This window comes from Carex rostrata, chromosome 35 (genome assembly GCF_964058835.1).
Source record: "Carex rostrata chromosome 35, lpCarRost1.2, whole genome shotgun sequence".
Lineage (NCBI taxonomy): Eukaryota > Viridiplantae > Streptophyta > Magnoliopsida > Poales > Cyperaceae > Carex > Carex rostrata.
The window spans coordinates 2898694-2920892 of NC_135952.1; the positions used below are offsets into that span (position 1 = coordinate 2898694).

The 22199-nt window shown below is 31.3% G+C and overlaps 1 protein-coding gene across 1 annotated transcript in view; it reads left to right on the plus strand.

Moving 5' to 3' along the window:
* Positions 1–5136: 5136 nt before the first annotated feature.
* LOC144549492 (uncharacterized) overlaps positions 5137–22199 on the plus strand; it is a 37532-nt gene continuing 20469 nt past the window's right edge. Inside the window, exon 1 of the mRNA XM_078298246.1 lies at positions 5137–5424. Coding sequence (XP_078154372.1) covers positions 5350–5424 — 75 coding nt within the window. The 5' untranslated portion in view covers positions 5137–5349. The remainder of the gene's footprint in view (positions 5425–22199) is intronic.

Consider the following 22199-nt stretch of genomic DNA (forward strand, 5'->3'; position numbering starts at 1 on the left):
ATTCATTTTAGATTAATCAGATAATTTTGATCGGTCATTAATGTAGTTAGAAAATATATTAAATAGTATTGTCAAATTGACAATGTACTAACTAAATAAAATTATTAAATTTGATGCATTGTAAAAGTTCCATGTAAATGTATGTTTCTACATTCTTATTTTAATACAGAGGACGATGAGATGATTCAGTCAGCTCGGCATAGCTTATGGATATAAAAGTGTGTTCTATTTGTAATGTTTATAATACATTATATAAGTAGTGGATTATTTGAGTGTAATATTGTCTTAATTAACATAGTTTTTTTACAAATTATTTTTATCAATTTTTTCCTACTTTTTTACTACAAAACAAGGCTTCTGCCAAAAACAACAGAATAACATCAATCAGTACTGTTCTAGCTTGATAATGGAAAAATGAGAACAACACCTGACCAATAGCTGAGCGTTGTTGTCTTTGCAACCTGACAGAGAACAACACCTGACCAATAGCTACCGTGGCGCATACCCGGCCCCTGAAGCTTTCCAAAAGCACCTCTCATGCCGGTCTGGAGCTCATCAGCTCCTGCACACAAAAGCATCTTGTTGATCCGGAGGCCGGAGCACAAGGAAGGGGTGGACACGGACACGTAGGTGGAAGGCATCCTTACCAGCGAACTTGGTTATGTACTTGTTGAATGCAATGCGAGCAGCCTCGAGAGCATAGTAGGAAATATCGGTATCGGTATCGGGATCGGTCACGGCCGATACCGATACGTATCGGACCAGTATCGGACCAGTATCGGCCAATACAGCTCAGGCTCTTTAACACACTATTGCGAGTATCGGACCAGTATCGGATCGGTCACGGCCGATACCGATACGTATCGGCCGATACGGATCGGTATCGGCCGATATTTCCTACTATGCTCGAGAGCTTGGCTGGACACGTTTTCCTTCTACCAAGAGGTAAGGTGGATACAGAAGGGAAAATCATTGGCGGGTTTCCTCTTCATGCCAATAGATACGGATCTTTGGGTCGGGCACACCACGGCAGTACACATTGTTAGTTAAGTAGGTTCTTTCTTTAATTTGTTAACAAGATGCATTACAATTTGTTTGTTTTGAAAGTTTCTAATTTATACTTCAAACTATAAAAATGTAAGCATAAAATATAAAGTTTGTCCATACCAATTTATTTATTTTCGAAAAAAGAGAAGTCTAAATCAGATAACTATTCCATTCATCTTATTAAATAGTTTACAAAATGATTAAGTTTAGAACAAAGATAAATAGGAAAAACATTAATTAGTGGCAAATGTGATCATAGCTTTTTATTAATCAAGAAAAACAGAACGACATGCCATATCATGAGAGGAGAGGATATAATAATTATCTCTATTTTCATATATTCTAAATTTATAATATGTAAAAAAAGGTTAGGCCTTAATTTTCTTCTCTAAAAATAAAAAATTCAACCCTCTTAAATAACTTTATTTTATCTATGTATTATATATGTTGTTTTTCACCACAAAAGTAGCTACAACTCTAATTCCGTCAATCTAATTTAAAAAGATCAATTTAATCTTATAGAGAATTTTTTTTTTCTGAACTACCTTTAAAACTCTAATCCGCATAGCTTTAAACCTTTCTTAATTAAATCCTTCTCTATTTACTAATTTCATACATATTCCAATATTTAGAGTTAGGGTCCGTTATTTTTGCAATCAATACGGTCTTTTCTCTCTCTCTCCTCTCTTCTCTGTTCCTCTCTCTCTGATTGCCATTTTTCAAACATCATGGCGCCTCCCTCATCTATCAAAAGGTACAAAGACCTTCCTGATCATCTAATTCACCAAAATATCTTACCACGCCTCCCTTTCAAGTGCCTCAACAGATGCAAATGCATTTCTAAGGAAATGTATTCTCTTATCAGCACAGATGCCAAATTTGCTGCCGATCAATCCCGCTTAGCGGGCACTTCATCAAGCGGCTTTGTTTACATGACATGTAGCAGGTTATCTTTCTTCTCCAACAACCTGGCACTTGTAGGTGTCCCCGACCCATCCCTCAATTTCCTCAATCCTACTAATAACTATTGTGAGATCAAGCTAGTCTCTTCGACAAATGGCCTTCTTCTCCTTTACGGTGAATTTAGAGGCATGATGTCCCTTTGTGTGTGTAATCCTGCTACCAAAGATGCGGCGTTCATACCAAATGTTGTCGGGAAGAAGTATTTCCGTGCTGAAATGGGTCTTGTGTATGATCCTTGCGAGTTGCCTGATCAGTTCACCATTGTGGACCTTCTGCCACGCTACAAAAGGGATGGTATCATGTACCAGTTTGACATTTTTCATTCAGACACCGGCAAATGGACCCGTTCGAGCCAAAGCATATATATAAACATGATTTTCGAAGCACGTAAAGCATTGTACGCGAAGGGGGTGATATATTGGTATTGTGGGTACCTTTTATGGTATGATGTAAAGAGAGATATAGCAGGGTCCCTAGAGTTGCCTGTGAATGAAGGAAATGTGATAGGAGAAATCACTGATGTAGGGATTTATTCTGGTGAAATTACTTGTTGCCGTGTTTGCTGGAGTGGTGGGATCGAGGTGTGGAGACTGACTGGGGGGTCCCACTGGGATAAAATACATGCGGTAAGTTGGGACGTCATGGTGGATGCACTTGGCTTCTGTCTTGGCTTGCAGTTGCGCAACGAAAACATGCGTGATATATCATTCTACAAGCGACATGCATGCCCGATAGGGTTTGATGGACAGTTTGTTTACATCGCTCTGTGGATGACATATCAAGATAAAACTGACAAGTTGTTCAGCTGGGAAACAAAGACGGGACGACTTGAAAAGAAGGGTGTGATCAATAGATGTTGCCCTGATCAAACGTTCAATTATGCTAACAGCATGGCCAGAGTGCCGCAGATTTTTAATGCTACTTCTTAGGAAATTGGCAAATTGGAGAAGAAAGGGGGTATTTTTTTAGAAAATTGTTTATGTTCTTATTTCAACTGAGTTTCCATTAAAAAAGGATGTGCATGTACAGTTTTACCTATATGAATATCAATTCACACCCAATTATGAAATTCTCATATTTTCAGTGATCTAAAGAAATCTTTTAATGATCATGTCATTCAAACTATGAAGAGAATCAGTATAATGACATTTCTAATCAAAAAACGATGGAGGTTAAAACACTATTGGTTATAGAATTTTCTAAAATATTGTAAAAAAAATTATGTATATGTAGGAATAATACTATAAATAGTTTTACTTCCTACTCAATTTACTTTTATTGAAGACATACGTACAAAATAAAAATAACACATAATACCTTCATGCTATTTCTAGATTACACATGTTGTTTTTCACACCAATTTAAAACCTACAACTCTAATTCCGACCTTCCAATTTAAAACTTTAATATAATGTATGAAAGAGTAAACTATATTTATAAATCGCTGTAATATATTTATAAACCGATACTTTTAGCACTTTATTTTTTTTTCCAAAATTCCTTGCTATATTAATGTACATATATCTACTTAAACCACATTTATTTTGTCCAAGCCCCCTATCTTTTATTAAGAACTTATTTGATTGTTATTACAAAAAATAATTGCACATAAATCTAAATCTATTTTATTTGACTTTGAAAATAAAATCTGAGATGATGTAACAACAACCTGAAATCACAAGTCCAATGAGTATTAGACTCAAATCGGTCCGATGCCCGCTTTGTATTGTCGGATCTGTTTCATGATCCGTGCAGGCCGCTTTAATATTCATGCACACTTCAAGCGGGTTGGATAGTTTGGATCGGACATCAGACCGATTTGAGTATGATGCCCAACAAATACGCCTCGCTTCCGTCAAATTTCTGCATGAAAATGTGAAATATCAGTGGTACAGATTTCTCAAATTGTTAAAATGAGAAATTGTGTAATTAACCAAAAATATGTGGATTCATGACCTTTAATATTCATTGACATCATTGATAGGTTATTTAAGTGGAGTAATTTATTTCGCTGTAAAAAAATTTCTTACTCCGTCTTAAATTTATGTCGCTGTAAATAAATTCTTTATTTACCTGTTTCGAAACTATTATTCGAAACTAACTAAGCTTGCTAATTAAACAGGCAAAATTATATCAATACAAAAAGGGCTGAGCTTGGTGATTTTTGGACGGCCCGTTTGTTTAGCCCTAGCACAACCCTTTCTCACCTCCCGCTCAACCTATATATACTCCACACCTCTCTATTTTTTTTTAACCCAGCGCTCCTGTCTCTCTCCCGCCCTCTTCGCCGCTTATCTCCTCTGTCGTGCCGGCTCCTCTACATAAACTCCTCTAGGTTTGTGGTTTTATGTACTTACAACACTTGAGATCTGTAGCTTTTTTTTTTTTAAATCTTAATTTTTTAAATTAGAGAAGCGATTAAATCTGTGCATGCAACTCATTAAAGTTCCATGTTTTATGCATTTGTGAAGGTCAAAGATGATGAATATGAAGGCACATGGTAGTGAGGAGAATTATGGTATTGATAGGATTAGTAGTTTGCCTGATGATGTTCGCACGCATATCCTATCTTTTCTTACTACAAGAGAGACCGTGCAGACATGCATCTTGTCCAAAAGATGGATAAACACATGGACTTTTGTACTGGATCTAAAATTTGACATTAAAGATTTCAGGCCATCAAAGTTTCTTGATGATGTAGTGGCTGTAGAATTTATGACCAAATTCGAACTATTTGTGAAAAGTGTGTTGAAGAAACGAGAGACATCATGTGTTAACAGATTTCAACTTCGTTTAGTTTTGGGTGGCGGCCCTTGCACTCAAGCTATTGCCGATTGTATTAGTGATGTAATGAAGTTAGAGCCTCGAGAGTGCTTAGTCAATATATTTCCGCGTAAAAATTTGAATTTAAACACTGATATTATTTTCAGTTGTGCATCACTAACAAATCTCCAGCTCTGGTTCTCTATAAACAACTCTAATTTTGGAGCTATAAAACCCAACTCAGTAAATCTTCCCTTCCTCAAAACCATTGGACTTAAAGGTGTTCAAATCATTGATGACACTTTGAAGAATCTTTTGTTGGGTTGTCCTTTGCTTGAAGAATTATCACTAAAAGGTTGTTATATTGGCATCATTGAGATATATTCCAACACTTTGAAGAAGTTGGTTCTTGATAATTATTCTTACATAAAGAGATTGCAGATTTTGACACCTAATCTCCTGTATTTGGTTATTCATATCTATCTTATCAAGGATATTATGTTGCTAAATATGCCATTGCTAGTTGATGCCTCCATCTATATTTTTCGTTGGTATGATTAGGATGAATATGCTACTATGGGACCCAACCTTATTCACAGTCTGTCAAATGTCGAATGCTTACAGCTTAAATTTAATTACACAAATGGAGAGGTACTTTCTCTTTGCAATATGTTTGAAACAAAAATATTCAATGCATCTAATTTTGCAGGTACTCATTGTTTGCCTTATTTTAGGTACTTTAGAATTAAACAAAACCCTATGTTGGTGGATTTAAATCTTGCAAAAGCACAATTTTTAACAGTTGTGTTTTTCTATTGACATGCATATTCATCAAATATACAATTCTTGTGATTACATTTTTTAAGTATATTATGTCTTGCAGTGTTTGTTTTGTCAACATTGCTAGTGGTAATTAGTTATGTTTAATATTTAAGAGAATGCATTTCATAAATTGCTTAGTTCTTGATGCTACAACAAAATCAAAATAGTATCATTTTAAATTGATTGATTCTTGATGATATCTGTCACACCCCCGGACAACCCGCCGCGCATTTATGCGCTAGGCGTTAAGCACATCACATACATCATCAATAAAAAAACATTCAACAAGCCACTTTATTTAAAAGTAAATGGAATTCACAATCAAACAGAAAAGGGACAATATGTCAGACATGGCTAGTCAAACAGTCACTGCCATGTCCACACAATATATTGTTCATACAAATATAAAATAAACAGATAGTGGCTATCTTAACAACTTCCGCTAATTTCCTCACCCGCGGCCTTCCTCCATGCTTTCTTCTTCGTTTCCTGGAACCCACATAACAGGTGGTACGGTGAGAGATCGAACTAACTCTCAGTGCGGGATTTAGTTCCAGCCCGGTGCTTTTACAAATCAATGCATTTAATTCCCCAAATAACATAAGAAGAAGGTTTTTGAATTTTTCCCCATGTCCCTATCAATTCGGATATGCAAATCACTTTAAAATAACCAGTTTTTATTCCCGCCCCTTTCTAACTCATTTCAAAAGGTTTTAAAATTCCACACTCTGGGAATCATGCCCGTACATGGAAACCCGGCGAATCGCCACGCAAGGACGACCCGATTATCACACTCTAGATGGGCCATTTCGGGGACCCATCCGGCGAACCGCCGCGAATTTAGCGGCCCGTTCTGTTCTGTTCTGTTCTGTTCTGTTCTATTCAAACACTGGGCTGCCACACATGGGCAGCCCGCTTTTCAAAAACACATGCAGAGCCGCCTCACACGGACGGCCCCAATTTAAAACAATTCATTCAAATTCCCCTTCCCAAATTCACAATTCAATTCCTGTCAAATTCAATTTCATGCATCAATAGTTCCTATCATGCAATTCTACACAATTTCAAACGAATGTTCGACATTCACAACATGCAGTTTATCCACCAGATTAAAGAAAGAATTACTTACCTCAATCCCTGCATTTTTGTATTATTTGTAAAAAGACCAGGAACCCGCACCTGCTATTGTGGTGTAGTTCGCTACCACTTCTTCGTCACTCTTTACTTCAGAACTCAGACCTAGACCATATAACACGGTTCTCAAATTAACATCTATACATTTTATTTGTCATTTAATTTGTCCGTTACTAGACCGACAGTTATGGAGTACATATGGTCCGAATATATCACTAGATATAATTAAGCAGTATAATGTTACCCTAAGATTATACATATACTAAAATTGATTTTGATCCGAACGTCTGTACATATATGAATATAATGGAATTTATTTCAAATGATATATTAATGTATATCTAATGGAATTGTTTGACCAGAAGGTCTGTACATATTTAAAAGTTGATTAAGATCATACATATAATGGAAATTATATTCTCATGATAAAAAGTATATATTATTTATAAGTTTTAGACTATAGTTCTTTGTAAATAAGTAAAATAATTCTAGTGTTATCAGTGACAATTTTCATCAAATAGAATAGTAGATGTAAATCAAAAATAGTTATTTGTAATAAAAATAGTTTTAAGGTTATTAATGAATTAATCCCTAAGGTTATCGGTGAATAAATTTTCAATATTTTTCGGTGAAAATTATCCGTTTAATAAAATAATATAATATATATTATTCAAATAAAGTCTAACCTTTGAAATAATTATTCTTGCCGAACATATAAATTTCTACTAATTTTGCAAATGATACATGTATAAACCTCACAGTGTTCATAAAATTGTATAATCCATGTATATTACGACACTAGATAAGTTATTTTGAAAATAATTTGTGTAATTCATAATTATCTTCAAAACAGGTGCTAAAAGTATATACAAATACGTGTAAGACATGTTAATGAAAATGCTATAAATATAATACAAATATAATGCAGAAATTATATAATGAATAAACATAATCTCTTAAAATAAAAAAATAGAACAATTCATCTTCATGGAATAATTCAAATTTCTTGAGATTGAATCCGAGGGTTATTTTATGAATATAAATTTATAATATAATAGTACCAAATAACTATTTGATAACCAAATAATCTTTTTATTCAAGAAATAGTTTAACTAATTGGATAAGCATATAATTTTCAGAAATCGGATCATAAGTCAATATAAACAATAAGTAATTTAATATAATATTAATATAAAATTGGAATACCTTAATTTCAGAATTTGATTTTGCAGGAAAGAGATGCGGCTTGAGTCTCCTATGGGTGCTACGAAGGAAAGAGCAATTAAATAGGGTCTCCATTCTAATCGTTGTGAATTGTTCTGAAGAAGCGGAGAGAGAGAGAGAGTAAACAGATTGGAATTAATTATGGCAGCAGTTGCGTTGCTATCTGTAATGAGAAGACGCCTTCTCAAAGTGGTTATTTGTAAGTTATTGTTTTAATTTCAGTAATTATTATAATTATATGTATTTTGGACTTATCAAAACAATATGTAAAATCGGATCTTGTATTTTGATAACTTAAATATATCATTATTTTAGTTTAGTATTTAAAATACGTGGTATTACATCCTTCCCCTCTTGAAAAATAATTTTGTCCTCAAAATTTAAATATTAAATTATATTTACTTTTATACCCTAAAAATAGAATTAATCGATAATTGTTAAATTCAAACATTAAAATGTAATTACTTTTATATCTTAAAAATATAATTAATTGAAGAAGTGTTACATTCTCCCCTCCTTTAAAAAGAATTTTGTCCTCAAAATTCACTATTACATCGTAATTACTTCTACTGATTGTTACTGACTGATACATTTTCCCCCCTTCAAAAAGAAATTTTGACCTCAAAATTCAAACATAAAATTATAACTACTTTTGTTTCGCTTTCGCTACGCAACTCTGATTAAATTATCAAATTATTCTAAAAAAAAATATTAATAAAATAATAAATAAATTATAAGAGATGTTGACAAGAAGATTTATGGAACCAATAATTATATGAGGATTTTACTAAAGTCAAATAATATGAGATTAGATATATATTAATATAATTGATAATTAATCACTTCCATGAAATTGACAAATTTAACAAATGTTCCACTAGTGGTGAAGAATTTTCAAGACTAAATAATTTAACAAAGAACCCAAGTTAGAAGAATTGTCGCACCCCAGATTTTTACCATCCGGAGCGTAATTATATAAGTATCTTCACCCTTTTCCTTGGCCCGTCAACTTGTTAGTGAGATATTCATAACTTCAAATCGGATTACAATAACAACTCAGAATCAGTGCGACGTAGTTGGAATTCGAATCGACCATAAAATAAGGTTCTTCTCGAAGGGTGTGCAAGAAAAAGAAGAGATGTAACTTGTTTGGGTTCGACAGAAAATTGATATGGAGAGATTGAAATTAGGGTGAGGCGGCAACCAATAAACAAATGGAAACAGTTTCAAATAAAAGTATAGATGGTTATAATTTATAGAAGGGGCGGAATTGTATCAGGAGTTACCCCTTTTTTTTTCTTTTAAAATTATAAATGAATATAAATTGAAATAAATCTGATTGCAATTAATTCTTGGCGGTTACTATATAAAAAAAAAATGCTATTTATTTGTGGCAGTTATCAAATTAAAACATATATATAATATGTATATTATTTATCATATTAAATTACTAATAAGACACAAAAAAAAAATATATAAATATATATGTTCATTTATCATACTTGATATATGAGACATCAATTTTTATAAATTAACTGTTATATTAGTCAACAATCAAAATCTTTTTACATAGACGTATAAAATATATTCAATATTACATATAAAAAAATTATATTCCAAAATAATATTAACTCAAATTTTTTTTTTTTTTTTTTTTTTTTTCTGGATGTTACAAAAATAATTGTTGATGATAACTTATACATCTCAACCAAATTCATTTGAATTGATATGAAAGGATAACTTAATAGATTTCGAATCATATTACACTAGTTTGAATCAAGGATAACTTAGTAGATCTTGAATCATATTCATACTAATTCGAATCGGATGAAGATATAATGAAATTATATACAATGTATCGAATAAGGAAGATATGGTTGTCTTTTGATCGAATAAGGAAAATATGGTTGTCTTTTGATTCAGTTAACATCATCACCGATAAGTTTTCAGGACATCTGGGAGTTACGAGGGACACTTCCAAATCAAGCTTTTTCAAAATATAACTTTTGTATAGTAATAGTTTCTACGACGACATATCGTAAGAGTAATTAAGATCATATTATCTAAATTCTAAAGACAAGATCTTAACGTGTTCTCTCTTAGTGGTTATTTATTGATATTGTATGTGCTGGCTCTGATACCAACTTAGTTGTCACACCCCCGGACAACCCGCCGCGCATTTATGCGCTAGGCGTTAAGCACATCACATACATCATCAATAAAAAAACATTCAACAAGCCACTTTATTTAAAAGTAAATGGAATTCACAATCAAACAGAAAAGGGACAATATGTCAGACATGGCTAGTCAAACAGTCACTGCCATGTCCACACAATATATTGTTCATACAAATATAAAATAAACAGATAGTGGCTATCTTAACAACTTCCGCTAATTTCCTCACCCGCGGCCTTCCTCCATGCTTTCTTCTTCGTTTCCTGGAACCCACATAACAGGTGGTACGGTGAGAGATCGAACTAACTCTCAGTGCGGGATTTAGTTCCAGCCCGGTGCTTTTACAAATCAATGCATTTAATTCCCCAAATAACATAAGAAGAAGGTTTTTGAATTTTTCCCCATGTCCCTATCAATTCGGATATGCAAATCACTTTAAAATAACCAGTTTTTATTCCCGCCCCTTTCTAACTCATTTCAAAAGGTTTTAAAATTCCACACTCTGGGAATCATGCCCGTACATGGAAACCCGGCGAATCGCCACGCAAGGACGACCCGATTATCACACTCTAGATGGGCCATTTCGGGGACCCATCCGGCGAACCGCCGCGAATTTAGCGGCCCGTTCTGTTCTGTTCTGTTCTGTTCTGTTCTATTCAAACACTGGGCTGCCACACATGGGCAGCCCGCTTTTCAAAAACACATGCAGAGCCGCCTCACACGGACGGCCCCAATTTAAAACAATTCATTCAAATTCCCCTTCCCAAATTCACAATTCAATTCCTGTCAAATTCAATTTCATGCATCAATAGTTCCTATCATGCAATTCTACACAATTTCAAACGAATGTTCGACATTCACAACATGCAGTTTATCCACCAGATTAAAGAAAGAATTACTTACCTCAATCCCTGCATTTTTGTATTATTTGTAAAAAGACCAGGAACCCGCACCTGCTATTGTGGTGTAGTTCGCTACCACTTCTTCGTCACTCTTTACTTCAGAACTCAGACCTAGACCATATAACACGGTTCTCAAATTAACATCTATACATTTTATTTGTCATTTAATTTGTCCGTTACTAGACCGACAGTTATGGAGTACATATGGTCCGAATATATCACTAGATATAATTAAGCAGTATAATGTTACCCTAAGATTATACATATACTAAAATTGATTTTGATCCGAACGTCTGTACATATATGAATATAATGGAATTTATTTCAAATGATATATTAATGTATATCTAATGGAATTGTTTGACCAGAAGGTCTGTACATATTTAAAAGTTGATTAAGATCATACATATAATGGAAATTATATTCTCATGATAAAAAGTATATATTATTTATAAGTTTTAGACTATAGTTCTTTGTAAATAAGTAAAATAATTCTAGTGTTATCAGTGACAATTTTCATCAAATAGAATAGTAGATGTAAATCAAAAATAGTTATTTGTAATAAAAATAGTTTTAAGGTTATTAATGAATTAATCCCTAAGGTTATCGGTGAATAAATTTTCAATATTTTTCGGTGAAAATTATCCGTTTAATAAAATAATATAATATATATTATTCAAATAAAGTCTAACCTTTGAAATAATTATTCTTGCCGAACATATAAATTTCTACTAATTTTGCAAATGATACATGTATAAACCTCACAGTGTTCATAAAATTGTATAATCCATGTATATTACGACACTAGATAAGTTATTTTGAAAATAATTTGTGTAATTCATAATTATCTTCAAAACAGGTGCTAAAAGTATATACAAATACGTGTAAGACATGTTAATGAAAATGCTATAAATATAATACAAATATAATGCAGAAATTATATAATGAATAAACATAATCTCTTAAAATAAAAAAATAGAACAATTCATCTTCATGGAATAATTCAAATTTCTTGAGATTGAATCCGAGGGTTATTTTATGAATATAAATTTATAATATAATAGTACCAAATAACTATTTGATAACCAAATAATCTTTTTATTCAAGAAATAGTTTAACTAATTGGATAAGCATATAATTTTCAGAAATCGGATCATAAGTCAATATAAACAATAAGTAATTTAATATAATATTAATATAAAATTGGAATACCTTAATTTCAGAATTTGATTTTGCAGGAAAGAGATGCGGCTTGAGTCTCCTATGGGTGCTACGAAGGAAAGAGCAATTAAATAGGGTCTCCATTCTAATCGTTGTGAATTGTTCTGAAGAAGCGGAGAGAGAGAGAGAGTAAACAGATTGGAATTAATTATGGCAGCAGTTGCGTTGCTATCTGTAATGAGAAGACGCCTTCTCAAAGTGGTTATTTGTAAGTTATTGTTTTAATTTCAGTAATTATTATAATTATATGTATTTTGGACTTATCAAAACAATATGTAAAATCGGATCTTGTATTTTGATAACTTAAATATATCATTATTTTAGTTTAGTATTTAAAATACGTGGTATTACATCCTTCCCCTCTTGAAAAATAATTTTGTCCTCAAAATTTAAATATTAAATTATATTTACTTTTATACCCTAAAAATAGAATTAATCGATAATTGTTAAATTCAAACATTAAAATGTAATTACTTTTATATCTTAAAAATATAATTAATTGAAGAAGTGTTACATTCTCCCCTCCTTTAAAAAGAATTTTGTCCTCAAAATTCACTATTACATCGTAATTACTTCTACTGATTGTTACTGACTGATACATTTTCCCCCCTTCAAAAAGAAATTTTGACCTCAAAATTCAAACATAAAATTATAACTACTTTTGTTTCGCTTTCGCTACGCAACTCTGATTAAATTATCAAATTATTCTAAAAAAAAATATTAATAAAATAATAAATAAATTATAAGAGATGTTGACAAGAAGATTTATGGAACCAATAATTATATGAGGATTTTACTAAAGTCAAATAATATGAGATTAGATATATATTAATATAATTGATAATTAATCACTTCCATGAAATTGACAAATTTAACAAATGTTCCACTAGTGGTGAAGAATTTTCAAGACTAAATAATTTAACAAAGAACCCAAGTTAGAAGAATTGTCGCACCCCAGATTTTTACCATCCGGAGCGTAATTATATAAGTATCTTCACCCTTTTCCTTGGCCCGTCAACTTGTTAGTGAGATATTCATAACTTCAAATCGGATTACAATAACAACTCAGAATCAGTGCGACGTAGTTGGAATTCGAATCGACCATAAAATAAGGTTCTTCTCGAAGGGTGTGCAAGAAAAAGAAGAGATGTAACTTGTTTGGGTTCGACAGAAAATTGATATGGAGAGATTGAAATTAGGGTGAGGCGGCAACCAATAAACAAATGGAAACAGTTTCAAATAAAAGTATAGATGGTTATAATTTATAGAAGGGGCGGAATTGTATCAGGAGTTACCCCTTTTTTTTTCTTTTAAAATTATAAATGAATATAAATTGAAATAAATCTGATTGCAATTAATTCTTGGCGGTTACTATATAAAAAAAAAATGCTATTTATTTGTGGCAGTTATCAAATTAAAACATATATATAATATGTATATTATTTATCATATTAAATTACTAATAAGACACAAAAAAAAAATATATAAATATATATGTTCATTTATCATACTTGATATATGAGACATCAATTTTTATAAATTAACTGTTATATTAGTCAACAATCAAAATCTTTTTACATAGACGTATAAAATATATTCAATATTACATATAAAAAAATTATATTCCAAAATAATATTAACTCAAATTTTTTTTTTTTTTTTTTTTTTTTTCTGGATGTTACAAAAATAATTGTTGATGATAACTTATACATCTCAACCAAATTCATTTGAATTGATATGAAAGGATAACTTAATAGATTTCGAATCATATTACACTAGTTTGAATCAAGGATAACTTAGTAGATCTTGAATCATATTCATACTAATTCGAATCGGATGAAGATATAATGAAATTATATACAATGTATCGAATAAGGAAGATATGGTTGTCTTTTGATCGAATAAGGAAAATATGGTTGTCTTTTGATTCAGTTAACATCATCACCGATAAGTTTTCAGGACATCTGGGAGTTACGAGGGACACTTCCAAATCAAGCTTTTTCAAAATATAACTTTTGTATAGTAATAGTTTCTACGACGACATATCGTAAGAGTAATTAAGATCATATTATCTAAATTCTAAAGACAAGATCTTAACGTGTTCTCTCTTAGTGGTTATTTATTGATATTGTATGTGCTGGCTCTGATACCAACTTAGTTGTCACACCCCCGGACAACCCGCCGCGCATTTATGCGCTAGGCGTTAAGCACATCACATACATCATCAATAAAAAAACATTCAACAAGCCACTTTATTTAAAAGTAAATGGAATTCACAATCAAACAGAAAAGGGACAATATGTCAGACATGGCTAGTCAAACAGTCACTGCCATGTCCACACAATATATTGTTCATACAAATATAAAATAAACAGATAGTGGCTATCTTAACAACTTCCGCTAATTTCCTCACCCGCGGCCTTCCTCCATGCTTTCTTCTTCGTTTCCTGGAACCCACATAACAGGTGGTACGGTGAGAGATCGAACTAACTCTCAGTGCGGGATTTAGTTCCAGCCCGGTGCTTTTACAAATCAATGCATTTAATTCCCCAAATAACATAAGAAGAAGGTTTTTGAATTTTTCCCCATGTCCCTATCAATTCGGATATGCAAATCACTTTAAAATAACCAGTTTTTATTCCCGCCCCTTTCTAACTCATTTCAAAAGGTTTTAAAATTCCACACTCTGGGAATCATGCCCGTACATGGAAACCCGGCGAATCGCCACGCAAGGACGACCCGATTATCACACTCTAGATGGGCCATTTCGGGGACCCATCCGGCGAACCGCCGCGAATTTAGCGGCCCGTTCTGTTCTGTTCTGTTCTGTTCTGTTCTATTCAAACACTGGGCTGCCACACATGGGCAGCCCGCTTTTCAAAAACACATGCAGAGCCGCCTCACACGGACGGCCCCAATTTAAAACAATTCATTCAAATTCCCCTTCCCAAATTCACAATTCAATTCCTGTCAAATTCAATTTCATGCATCAATAGTTCCTATCATGCAATTCTACACAATTTCAAACGAATGTTCGACATTCACAACATGCAGTTTATCCACCAGATTAAAGAAAGAATTACTTACCTCAATCCCTGCATTTTTGTATTATTTGTAAAAAGACCAGGAACCCGCACCTGCTATTGTGGTGTAGTTCGCTACCACTTCTTCGTCACTCTTTACTTCAGAACTCAGACCTAGACCATATAACACGGTTCTCAAATTAACATCTATACATTTTATTTGTCATTTAATTTGTCCGTTACTAGACCGACAGTTATGGAGTACATATGGTCCGAATATATCACTAGATATAATTAAGCAGTATAATGTTACCCTAAGATTATACATATACTAAAATTGATTTTGATCCGAACGTCTGTACATATATGAATATAATGGAATTTATTTCAAATGATATATTAATGTATATCTAATGGAATTGTTTGACCAGAAGGTCTGTACATATTTAAAAGTTGATTAAGATCATACATATAATGGAAATTATATTCTCATGATAAAAAGTATATATTATTTATAAGTTTTAGACTATAGTTCTTTGTAAATAAGTAAAATAATTCTAGTGTTATCAGTGACAATTTTCATCAAATAGAATAGTAGATGTAAATCAAAAATAGTTATTTGTAATAAAAATAGTTTTAAGGTTATTAATGAATTAATCCCTAAGGTTATCGGTGAATAAATTTTCAATATTTTTCGGTGAAAATTATCCGTTTAATAAAATAATATAATATATATTATTCAAATAAAGTCTAACCTTTGAAATAATTATTCTTGCCGAACATATAAATTTCTACTAATTTTGCAAATGATACATGTATAAACCTCACAGTGTTCATAAAATTGTATAATCCATGTATATTACGACACTAGATAAGTTATTTTGAAAATAATTTGTGTAATTCATAATTATCTTCAAAACAGGTGCTAAAAGTATATACAAATACGTGTAAGACATGTTAATGAAAATGCTATAAATATAATACAAATATAATGCAGAAATTATATAATGAATAAACATAATCTCTTAAAATAAAAAAATAGAACAATTCATCTTCATGGAATAATTCAAATTTCTTGAGATTGAATCCGAGGGTTATTTTATGAATATAAATTTATAATATAATAGTACCAAATAACTATTTGATAACCAAATAATCTTTTTATTCAAGAAATAGTTTAACTAATTGGATAAGCATATAATTTTCAGAAATCGGATCATAAGTCAATATAAACAATAAGTAATTTAATATAATATTAATATAAAATTGGAATACCTTAATTTCAGAATTTGATTTTGCAGGAAAGAGATGCGGCTTGAGTCTCCTATGGGTGCTACGAAGGAAAGAGCAATTAAATAGGGTCTCCATTCTAATCGTTGTGAATTGTTCTGAAGAAGCGGAGAGAGAGAGAGAGTAAACAGATTGGAATTAATTATGGCAGCAGTTGCGTTGCTATCTGTAATGAGAAGACGCCTTCTCAAAGTGGTTATTTGTAAGTTATTGTTTTAATTTCAGTAATTATTATAATTATATGTATTTTGGACTTATCAAAACAATATGTAAAATCGGATCTTGTATTTTGATAACTTAAATATATCATTATTTTAGTTTAGTATTTAAAATACGTGGTATTACATCCTTCCCCTCTTGAAAAATAATTTTGTCCTCAAAATTTAAATATTAAATTATATTTACTTTTATACCCTAAAAATAGAATTAATCGATAATTGTTAAATTCAAACATTAAAATGTAATTACTTTTATATCTTAAAAATATAATTAATTGAAGAAGTGTTACATTCTCCCCTCCTTTAAAAAGAATTTTGTCCTCAAAATTCACTATTACATCGTAATTACTTCTACTGATTGTTACTGACTGATACATTTTCCCCCCTTCAAAAAGAAATTTTGACCTCAAAATTCAAACATAAAATTATAACTACTTTTGTTTCGCTTTCGCTACGCAACTCTGATTAAATTATCAAATTATTCTAAAAAAAAATATTAATAAAATAATAAATAAATTATAAGAGATGTTGACAAGAAGATTTATGGAACCAATAATTATATGAGGATTTTACTAAAGTCAAATAATATGAGATTAGATATATATTAATATAATTGATAATTAATCACTTCCATGAAATTGACAAATTTAACAAATGTTCCACTAGTGGTGAAGAATTTTCAAGACTAAATAATTTAACAAAGAACCCAAGTTAGAAGAATTGTCGCACCCCAGATTTTTACCATCCGGAGCGTAATTATATAAGTATCTTCACCCTTTTCCTTGGCCCGTCAACTTGTTAGTGAGATATTCATAACTTCAAATCGGATTACAATAACAACTCAGAATCAGTGCGACGTAGTTGGAATTCGAATCGACCATAAAATAAGGTTCTTCTCGAAGGGTGTGCAAGAAAAAGAAGAGATGTAACTTGTTTGGGTTCGACAGAAAATTGATATGGAGAGATTGAAATTAGGGTGAGGCGGCAACCAATAAACAAATGGAAACAGTTTCAAATAAAAGTATAGATGGTTATAATTTATAGAAGGGGCGGAATTGTATCAGGAGTTACCCCTTTTTTTTTCTTTTAAAATTATAAATGAATATAAATTGAAATAAATCTGATTGCAATTAATTCTTGGCGGTTACTATATAAAAAAAAAATGCTATTTATTTGTGGCAGTTATCAAATTAAAACATATATATAATATGTATATTATTTATCATATTAAATTACTAATAAGACACAAAAAAAAAATATATAAATATATATGTTCATTTATCATACTTGATATATGAGACATCAATTTTTATAAATTAACTGTTATATTAGTCAACAATCAAAATCTTTTTACATAGACGTATAAAATATATTCAATATTACATATAAAAAAATTATATTCCAAAATAATATTAACTCAAATTTTTTTTTTTTTTTTTTTTTTTTTCTGGATGTTACAAAAATAATTGTTGATGATAACTTATACATCTCAACCAAATTCATTTGAATTGATATGAAAGGATAACTTAATAGATTTCGAATCATATTACACTAGTTTGAATCAAGGATAACTTAGTAGATCTTGAATCATATTCATACTAATTCGAATCGGATGAAGATATAATGAAATTATATACAATGTATCGAATAAGGAAGATATGGTTGTCTTTTGATCGAATAAGGAAAATATGGTTGTCTTTTGATTCAGTTAACATCATCACCGATAAGTTTTCAGGACATCTGGGAGTTACGAGGGACACTTCCAAATCAAGCTTTTTCAAAATATAACTTTTGTATAGTAATAGTTTCTACGACGACATATCGTAAGAGTAATTAAGATCATATTATCTAAATTCTAAAGACAAGATCTTAACGTGTTCTCTCTTAGTGGTTATTTATTGATATTGTATGTGCTGGCTCTGATACCAACTTAGTTGTCACACCCCCGGACAACCCGCCGCGCATTTATGCGCTAGGCGTTAAGCACATCACATACATCATCAATAAAAAAACATTCAACAAGCCACTTTATTTAAAAGTAAATGGAATTCACAATCAAACAGAAAAGGGACAATATGTCAGACATGGCTAGTCAAACAGTCACTGCCATGTCCACACAATATATTGTTCATACAAATATAAAATAAACAGATAGTGGCTATCTTAACAACTTCCGCTAATTTCCTCACCCGCGGCCTTCCTCCATGCTTTCTTCTTCGTTTCCTGGAACCCACATAACAGGTGGTACGGTGAGAGATCGAACTAACTCTCAGTGCGGGATTTAGTTCCAGCCCGGTGCTTTTACAAATCAATGCATTTAATTCCCCAAATAACATAAGAAGAAGGTTTTTGAATTTTTCCCCATGTCCCTATCAATTCGGATATGCAAATCACTTTAAAATAACCAGTTTTTATTCCCGCCCCTTTCTAACTCATTTCAAAAGGTTTTAAAATTCCACACTCTGGGAATCATGCCCGTACATGGAAACCCGGCGAATCGCCACGCAAGGACGACCCGATTATCACACTCTAGATGGGCCATTTCGGGGACCCATCCGGCGAACCGCCGCGAATTTAGCGGCCCGTTCTGTTCTGTTCTGTTCTGTTCTGTTCTATTCAAACACTGGGCTGCCACACATGGGCAGCCCGCTTTTCAAAAACACATGCAGAGCCGCCTCACACGGACGGCCCCAATTTAAAACAATTCATTCAAATTCCCCTTCCCAAATTCACAATTCAATTCCTGTCAAATTCAATTTCATGCATCAATAGTTCCTATCATGCAATTCTACACAATTTCAAACGAATGTTCGACATTCACAACATGCAGTTTATCCACCAGATTAAAGAAAGAATTACTTACCTCAATCCCTGCATTTTTGTATTATTTGTAAAAAGACCAGGAACCCGCACCTGCTATTGTGGTGTAGTTCGCTACCACTTCTTCGTCACTCTTTACTTCAGAACTCAGACCTAGACCATATAACACGGTTCTCAAATTAACATCTATACATTTTATTTGTCATTTAATTTGTCCGTTACTAGACCGACAGTTATGGAGTACATATGGTCCGAATATATCACTAGATATAATTAAGCAGTATAATGTTACCCTAAGATTATACATATACTAAAATTGATTTTGATCCGAACGTCTGTACATATATGAATATAATGGAATTTATTTCAAATGATATATTAATGTATATCTAATGGAATTGTTTGACCAGAAGGTCTGTACATATTTAAAAGTTGATTAAGATCATACATATAATGGAAATTATATTCTCATGATAAAAAGTATATATTATTTATAAGTTTTAGACTATAGTTCTTTGTAAATAAGTAAAATAATTCTAGTGTTATCAGTGACAATTTTCATCAAATAGAATAGTAGATGTAAATCAAAAATAGTTATTTGTAATAAAAATAGTTTTAAGGTTATTAATGAATTAATCCCTAAGGTTATCGGTGAATAAATTTTCAATATTTTTCGGTGAAAATTATCCGTTTAATAAAATAATATAATATATATTATTCAAATAAAGTCTAACCTTTGAAATAATTATTCTTGCCGAACATATAAATTTCTACTAATTTTGCAAATGATACATGTATAAACCTCACAGTGTTCATAAAATTGTATAATCCATGTATATTACGACACTAGATAAGTTATTTTGAAAATAATTTGTGTAATTCATAATTATCTTCAAAACAGGTGCTAAAAGTATATACAAATACGTGTAAGACATGTTAATGAAAATGCTATAAATATAATACAAATATAATGCAGAAATTATATAATGAATAAACATAATCTCTTAAAATAAAAAAATAGAACAATTCATCTTCATGGAATAATTCAAATTTCTTGAGATTGAATCCGAGGGTTATTTTATGAATATAAATTTATAATATAATAGTACCAAATAACTATTTGATAACCAAATAATCTTTTTATTCAAGAAATAGTTTAACTAATTGGATAAGCATATAATTTTCAGAAATCGGATCATAAGTCAATATAAACAATAAGTAATTTAATATAATATTAATATAAAATTGGAATACCTTAATTTCAGAATTTGATTTTGCAGGAAAGAGATGCGGCTTGAGTCTCCTATGGGTGCTACGAAGGAAAGAGCAATTAAATAGGGTCTCCATTCTAATCGTTGTGAATTGTTCTGAAGAAGCGGAGAGAGAGAGAGAGTAAACAGATTGGAATTAATTATGGCAGCAGTTGCGTTGCTATCTGTAATGAGAAGACGCCTTCTCAAAGTGGTTATTTGTAAGTTATTGTTTTAATTTCAGTAATTATTATAATTATATGTATTTTGGACTTATCAAAACAATATGTAAAATCGGATCTTGTATTTTGATAACTTAAATATATCATTATTTTAGTTTAGTATTTAAAATACGTGGTATTACATCCTTCCCCTCTTGAAAAATAATTTTGTCCTCAAAATTTAAATATTAAATTATATTTACTTTTATACCCTAAAAATAGAATTAATCGATAATTGTTAAATTCAAACATTAAAATGTAATTACTTTTATATCTTAAAAATATAATTAATTGAAGAAGTGTTACATTCTCCCCTCCTTTAAAAAGAATTTTGTCCTCAAAATTCACTATTACATCGTAATTACTTCTACTGATTGTTACTGACTGATACATTTTCCCCCCTTCAAAAAGAAATTTTGACCTCAAAATTCAAACATAAAATTATAACTACTTTTGTTTCGCTTTCGCTACGCAACTCTGATTAAATTATCAAATTATTCTAAAAAAAAATATTAATAAAATAATAAATAAATTATAAGAGATGTTGACAAGAAGATTTATGGAACCAATAATTATATGAGGATTTTACTAAAGTCAAATAATATGAGATTAGATATATATTAATATAATTGATAATTAATCACTTCCATGAAATTGACAAATTTAACAAATGTTCCACTAGTGGTGAAGAATTTTCAAGACTAAATAATTTAACAAAGAACCCAAGTTAGAAGAATTGTCGCACCCCAGATTTTTACCATCCGGAGCGTAATTATATAAGTATCTTCACCCTTTTCCTTGGCCCGTCAACTTGTTAGTGAGATATTCATAACTTCAAATCGGATTACAATAACAACTCAGAATCAGTGCGACGTAGTTGGAATTCGAATCGACCATAAAATAAGGTTCTTCTCGAAGGGTGTGCAAGAAAAAGAAGAGATGTAACTTGTTTGGGTTCGACAGAAAATTGATATGGAGAGATTGAAATTAGGGTGAGGCGGCAACCAATAAACAAATGGAAACAGTTTCAAATAAAAGTATAGATGGTTATAATTTATAGAAGGGGCGGAATTGTATCAGGAGTTACCCCTTTTTTTTTCTTTTAAAATTATAAATGAATATAAAT